Source organism: Ammodytes marinus (genome assembly GCF_949987685.1).
Source record: "Ammodytes marinus genome assembly, chromosome: 3".
Taxonomy (NCBI): domain Eukaryota; kingdom Metazoa; phylum Chordata; class Actinopteri; order Uranoscopiformes; family Ammodytidae; genus Ammodytes; species Ammodytes marinus.
Window position 1 is genome coordinate 5336661 of NC_137232.1, and position 7540 is coordinate 5344200.

The 7540-nt window shown below is 40.3% G+C and overlaps 2 protein-coding genes across 2 annotated transcripts in view; one reads left to right on the forward strand and one right to left on the reverse strand.

Annotated features, from left to right (window-relative positions):
* The first annotated feature begins 6 nt into the window (after positions 1-6).
* vma12 (vacuolar ATPase assembly factor VMA12) lies at positions 7-3498 on the forward strand. Its single transcript, XM_080052723.1, has 6 exons — positions 7-395; positions 939-1012; positions 1517-1606; positions 1903-1945; positions 2100-2212; positions 2777-3498. Exons 1-6 carry the CDS (start codon positions 212-214, stop codon positions 2870-2872), a joined length of 600 nt encoding a protein of 199 aa, XP_079908849.1. The 5' UTR covers positions 7-211; the 3' UTR covers positions 2873-3498.
* Positions 3499-6217: 2719 nt separating this feature from the next.
* Positions 6218-7540, reverse strand: part of LOC307271244 (homeobox protein SEBOX-like) — a gene marked incomplete at its 3' end in the record, with an annotated part of 2573 nt that continues 1250 nt past the window's right edge. Inside the window, exon 3 of the mRNA XM_080053657.1 lies at positions 6218-6931. Coding sequence (XP_079909783.1) covers positions 6218-6931 — 714 coding nt within the window. The remainder of the gene's footprint in view (positions 6932-7540) is intronic.

Sequence of the window (7540 nt, forward strand, 5' to 3'; positions counted from 1 at the left end):
ACAAACATGGCTGCTTCCGTGCCTCTGAATATTTACCACCGTCTATGATATTTACCTTTACCCGTAGCTGTTGTTGGCTGGCAAACGCATACTTTTATGGAATATAATTGAAGATAGTTTGGGCTCCTTTTTCTTGATAGCATATGTACACCGGCACCCCTTGCTTCGCGGTGAACGAGCTTAACTTAAGGTAGCCAGTTGAGTGTAAGCCATGGCCTCAGCATTTGTCATCGGGAATAAATTCAGACATAAGGTGAAGGAGTTATTAGAAAAGGCTGACTCGTCTCTGCCACAGCGACTGAGAGAAGAACTGGAGGAGAGTCTTGAAAAGCCAGAACCGACAACCCTGTCTTTCAGCACAGCGAGGAACTTCAAGAAATACCTTCAGGACGAAGGTATCTACAACCCTAGGCCTAGTGTATTCAAGTGATGCTGTTTTATAAATGAGACGGATGGAGTGGGTTTTGCCACACTTCATCAAGAGTTTCTCTTGGTCCTTTTTAGGACCAACAGAAACACAAAAAATAGTATGTTCACCAAATAGCTCTAGTACTTTATTGTGTTTATTAACATGTTATAGTAGGTATACATTTTAATGGATTAAGTGGTGATAGGTTTCATTAAAAAGCTTGCTTTAAAAAAAGTTCTACTTATGTAGATATTTAGAGCATACAGAGACTCACGGTTCAATTCATTCATCGCTAAACACAAACTATATCATATAATCTGATTAATCAACATCGGAGAACATACAGTAGTCTCTTGTAATGATATTGATATACAAGCCATACACTCCTTCCAGCTTTAGTAAAGCTGTGCTGAAGAGTGGCTTCGTCAAAATCTGATGCAATATATAGAATGATTATGAAATAATTCATAGCAGGGGGTTGCGTTGATTATATGTAATAGTAATGTGTGAAACTTCCTTATGTCTACAGGTCATCCTTTCTACCTGCATGAGTTGTTGGAGGACAGCTCTCTGCACCTGCCTGAGGTGGTGAAGCCTCCTAGGGTAAGTCAGCCATGGATTTAGTTTATCGTGTTATCTTTGTCTGTAAAAATATAGAGGGCAACATAACGTGGTAAATAAATAGGTTCCAACAGGCACACAGGTGCGTTTAGTGATGGTGTAAAGTTTATCTTTTGACCTGCTCCCCTTGACTACCAGTGTTTGAGCTAAGCTAACCTGGATGAGCGAAACCTTGCCCATTTTTTTTATTAAAAATGCCCACGCAGTTACAGGAACAGTTTCTGTCGCCTTTTCCTCAGCCGGAGAGTGAGGGAAAAAGTTAAAAATGAAAATGTTGAACTATTCCTTTAACCTCTCATGCATCCATTCCTGCTTACCTGCTCATAATAGCAACGTATTCCACTTTCATTTCAATGCACTATTATCACTTCAAAGGGAAATACAACGAGCTTAATATAAAGCCCATCTCGGTGTTAAGTTTAGAGGTTTTCTATTCTACAAACAACTTTAAAACATTTTAACCGTGACTTTTCTCTCTCTCAATAGAACCCTGTGCTGGTGGCTCGTCTTGAGAGGATCAAAGCCAAGCTAGCCAACGAGGAGTACAACAGGATCACACGCAACGTCAACACTTCGGTACATTCTCATTTAGTGTTAAAAGTTCAAAACATCTTTATCTTAGCTTTTGGTTTGCCACGGTCAAGATGGGATTTCATGACGTGAGACTGTATAATAAGAAATAACATACTATAATGATATTATCATTATAGAAAGAGATCTTGTCATGTACTTGACCGTAATGTTAAAACACACACCAAAGACCCACAGCGCCTTCACCAAGTCGTGGAAAATGTTCAGGGTATTATCAGCATGAAGACAATAATATTTTCCCATGTTTTTACTATGTAATAAATCTTCTTATTTATCTTCAGGCAATCAACCGCCATGGAGCGATAGCAGATATTGGGCTGCAAGGTTAGTGTGCTACACATGTGCTCTTTAATATCTTACTGCCAATTTAATGCTTAAATACATTTTTCAGGAAACAGTTGCTGAATTATATATATAATATATGCATCACATTTCAAATGAAATTCTTCTAAACCTTTCCCCCCCTCTCTTTCCTCAGTCCGATCAGCCAAAGCAGTGGTAGTGACCGTATTCAACTTCCTGATCACGGTGGTGGCTGCCTTCTTCTGTTCATACATGGGAAGTCAGTACCTGTTCACTGACACTGCTGCGGTGAGACTACATTAGATTGTACATGTATACTAGACATGTAGCTGACACTTAAGGGCCCTATACTCTCCGCATCACCTACGTGGGTGTAGAGACCAAAGCATGCTGCAGATGTGCAGTTCCACTCATACTGCCCGCTGTCTGCGGCAGTTTTGTGGTCCATGCATGCATGCGCATTTTGCCTATCCACACAGCGGTTTATTATGTTAAAAGTCTGTTATTACCACACTGAAGCAACACACACGCGTGAAACCCATCACCAGAATGTGCAAAAAGTGCCTCTGCAGAAAAGTATCCCTGTCTGTATTGGGCATCAGGCATACCAGAGCCACCCTCTGCGGTTGCACAGACGTGGAGAGTATGAATTGGCCTCTAGACACCTAGCTACAATGCAGTGCAATTCACTTCAGCAGCCCTGCAACTTCACCTGCCTTTATTCACCTGCAAAAGTATTGTTTTTTTTGTGGTGCTTTTGTTACCAATAGCATTGTAATGAAAGGTGTCTCTGAGATGTTTGTGTTGGATAAAAGTAACCTAACCTTGGCCTTTCTGACCCTTGTTTTCCAGCGCGTGCTCTCAGCTGTGATCGCTGCCTCTGTGGTGGGCCTGGCTGAGCTGTATGTGCTGGTCCGGACCATGGAGGGAGAACTAGGAGAACCATAGCAGCTTCTTCATAAGACAAAAGGGACACCATGTCATTATAGTAATCTCACTCTGCCATGAAGACTGGGTGCTGTTCTTTGCTTCTTCTCACTTGGCAAATTGGTGGAATTGCACGGATAAAAAAAAGTTGTGAAAGTTACTGATCATTACTGACACTAGCTGGACTAAGTGGAAGCTGGACCGTTTCAAAGAAAGAAAATCGGTTCAAAATGACAGATTATCTGTTTGTGGACTTCGTCAAATATTGCTGTGGTATCTGACATTCCACCTGCCCAGTCTTTTTTTTAAATCAAATTAAAATATAAGTGTTATTCCTTATTTATTTACAGCTATTTTGTACTCCTTATTTTCCCCTAAAACTACAACCTCCTTTTCTTCTTACTCCTCTGCCTCCTTGACACTGACCTATAAAAAATGTATATGGATTTTACTTCAGACTCCTTCCAAGCTGTTCTCAGATGCTGTCAAATGTGTGTGTTCAATAAAGTCTGTAGCACTAACTAAAGCTAAATCATAAATTGGATGATCATTCAGTTAGTGTGACCTCCCCCCTATAAAGTGCATTCTCCCTGTGTGAACTTTGCAGACCAAACTTTCAGGGGTTATTCAAATACTATTGTGAGGACACACTGACTCTGGGATGTTAGCAAACGGCAGGAAATAAGTAGTGCATTTGTTGGGGACTATTTTCAGCTGCAGAGTAATACATATTTAGTTCTCTAGTGAGTGTTAGCAGCAGCAGGACAGTAGAGCGCTATTTGTTTGACTATGTGTTTGTCCATGTAATGAAAATAACACGCCACTAAGTGCAATGGTGTCACTATGTGTTTTTAACAATCTTATTGGCGCTATTGGCAGGGCACTTTAATCTTGAGACTAATTTGGAGCATTGAAGGCTAATTGTAACACTTTTTGGTATACACTAAAGGACGAGTCAGCGATTCTGGTGAACACTTCGTTGTCAAGATCAGTGAAAATCTCCTCACTATTCGCTACTTTTCCGTACTGTGTTAAAATACAGCCATGACTCTGTAAACTGTAGCTAGCAACATGCCCATTTACAGAGCCTAGGCTATGTATAAACACTGGATTTTTTTTCAGTGCACACACAGTACCTAAGAGGTAGTGGTTTGTGAGGAGATATTCACTGATTTTGACAACAGAAATTCTACATAATTTCTGAACCCAGCTTTTAACTTTAATTCTGGTGACCTCATGTATAATTTTAAATGCATCAAATAATTCAGTTAATGACCAAATACGGCAAACAATTATGGCATTCCTATCAGCCTAAATTTACTTTGTATTTTGTGCCAATTAGCTAACGTTATCATGAGATGGGGAATATAGCTAACATGCTAAACATGATTATCTGAGTAAAGTTGTTTGTATCATTTTTCTGTGTAGTTGTCCTTGTTATTCTTATGAATAGCCGAGCAGCTGTGGCAACAGTCAGTAATACTGTTTACCGAGCTGTTATTTGATCATCCTTGTCCAGCCGACAGATGCGAATAATAATTGACCTCTGATCTATGCTTACTGGATACAAAAAACAATATTGTACCCCGGAGGTTCAGTAACCGTGACAGACGACCTATGATCCTCCCAACAAATAACACCATGTATCTTATTTCAAAACAAGTCCAATACAACACGGAAGATCTCTTTGTCTTGATCCCTTTTCGACATATACAATCATATTTCTCTTTTTTGGTAAACTATCCCATCCCCTTCTTATTAAGTCCTGTCATATCAGTGGAAAGATTAAAAGATGTAACTACATCTGGAATACAAAATAAAATAAAAAAGTATCTTCCCTAAGATCTGAGATTTGACACCCGGATTAAAGGTTTATTGAAAGATTATTCGGGTATTAAAGATGATTGTGATATGCAGAGATCTCTGTCCAGCGCTGGACGGACAGTGTGCACCACTGTCTGTCATATTTGCCTCTGTATTACAGGCTACCTCTCATGTAATATTTCAAAACTTAAATCCAGGGCAGAATTACAGAGCCTGTAAGCTTATAGACCCTCTGAGCTCTGGCTTTAATTTAGTTCTTATTTTTTTCATTTTCTAACCCTCCCGATGCTTACAGTACAGAGATAATAAGAATAAATAAAAAATAAATCTATATTTTGACTTAGGAAATAATTATTCCTGTCATGGTATCTTTCCACAAGGAATCAGTTTAATCAGAATGTTTTGGAAGATAATACTCGCGTGGACGGTAGCATTAAACATGCCACGGTTCAGCTTAGAGCACTGGAAACAAGGACTGGCATCTGTGAGAGGAGTCCATCATGTCAAACATATCAGGGATTCTACCTGCCGTGAACACGGGGTTGATGGGTAACTGAGTTTATGAGTTGATCAGTAAATCCTTCCATTAGATATTTATTTATTTATTTAGAAAAACATGAAAAGAATAAAGATGCTGAAAAAGGTCCCGAATTGGTCCCGCTTGTGAATATCTGACTCGAACTGCCAGTTAGGGTGTGGCTAAGTACAGGTGAAGGTAGAGCTAAATTAGGTTGTAAATTAAGGAGCATGACTTCTCCCCTTGTGACATCGTAAGGAGTCAGGAATCTGACTGGGCTTTTGGAACACAGGTTTTCAGTAAGGTGGAGGTGGAGAAAAGGAAAGACAGTTGTTTTTTTCTCATACTTTGGGAGTCTCCAGTGACAACAGGGACCCATACTAATGTTGAAAAAGTGCATTTTGCATTAAAGGTGAGCTTTAGAAAAAAGAAAGAAAATTATCCAAAGCAACTGTTATATATTATAAATTGAACAACGATGAAATAAATCAAATGAATCCCTGAAATATCAAACACATGACTGGAACATTGTAAAAAAAAAACAACAACAAAAAAGACAAACCAACAATAACTTGAAAACATTCCTATAGATAGAGGTTTGAGGAACAAACAGGTCTGATAACCAGCAAACATACACACACACACAGGAGGTATTGTGATGAGAAACACTGACAGAAACAGAAACCCTGTCTGTGCAAGAGTATTAGGGCCATGCCACAGGAAAAATGATGAGAGGATGAAGTTTTTTTTGTGTATTATGTACTGTATTACGAGAATAAAGACGATATACGATTTTGAGATTAAACTGGACAGTTAAAGACGGCTGTTAACTTCTAACTTCCAGGATCAATAACTCATAAGCCAAATGTTCTAACACTTTGTTTTTCATCTTCATTCACGCATAATTAAAACAAACAAACTTCTTCCTCTAATTTTTCTTTTCTCTCCCGTGGCCCTTATACTTTTCCAGCTATAGTAGCTATGCCGTTAAAATAATCCCCAATGTCCATGCTCCAAATCCTGCCTCAAAACTCCAGAAAATTGGTGACAATGGCAGCGTTGTAGATCAGGTCTGAGATGTAGCCCATGGAGGTCTGTGGGCCCATCTGTGGGTGATGGTGATGGTGGTGTGGGTGGTGGTGGTGTCCTGGGCCCTGAGTTACCTCCCAGTACACTGGCTGAGGGTGGGAAGGGACTACCTGGTCTACAGAGGTGTGACATCCACCTCCAGGGCCACCGCCCCCATATACGGCCTGGTGGTGAGCCCCGGACGGAGCCAGGTTCTGGGGTTTGTAGTTCCTGAAGGCAGCCTGGTAGGAGCGGTTGGTGGTGGAGGAGGCTGAATGTTGAGGCTGTCTGGTAAAAGAGCCAGGAAGGAAAGTGGGCAGAGCTGGTCCCAGGTGCTGCCTCTGCTCCTCCTCCCACAGACGAGACTCTGCAGCAGGCTTAGAGGAACCCAGTGTGGGCTGCTGGTGCTGGGGGTGGTGGAGAGATGTGGAATGTGGTGGTGATGATACAGTGTTGCCATAGATTTGGATCCAGTCAGAATACACCTGTGGGCCGTCCTCACAGGAGTGGCTCTGGTCGGGCCGGAACATGTCTGCCAGGGTGAAGGCCGAGGTGCCAGGCCCAGAGGAGGAGAGCTCAACAACCCCTCCACCTGTCAGCTGCAGAGGCTTGGTGGACTTGGGGAGTCTCCCCGTTTTGATACTTCTGGCTCTTCTGTTCTGGAACCACACCTGTGCAAAATGACAAGACTTGTTATGTATGGTTTCTTTTTAATACAACTTTTTGCCGGAATTCAGCCGTTTTACGACCTAGTGTAAAGGCGAGAAAAAATGCAGCTGAATAGGGTCAATCTGGCATGAAAGCTTGCCAGTTGATTACTTTATTAATACATAGCATATAGGACTACATTAAAAAAAACATTTTTTAAGTTATTTTAAAAACGTTTCTGTTAAAATCTAGATGTAAAATAATCCCAGGGTTGAAATCTCTATTCAATTATTTACAACATATTAGTGTCTACTAATTTTACAGAACAGATTTTGGATGCAGCCTTTTATCATTTTATAAATCTAAAAATACTATGTACAGTGCAGCTCTTAAAAATGCATTTTTTTGTCGTGTTTTTAAGAACAGAATGTATCATAATTCTGACAGTATACAACAGATGAACACATCCTTCTGTAATATTAACATTTCAGAATAGTGCTCAGAATTTTTATTGTGAGTTTAGAAAAATGTAAGACCTTTAGAAGTTGCAATGAAATACGGCATTGTTTTTGCTTCATAGCTTCCTTAACTACATTATATACTGTAACCTAAACGAGTATACAGGAGCTTTG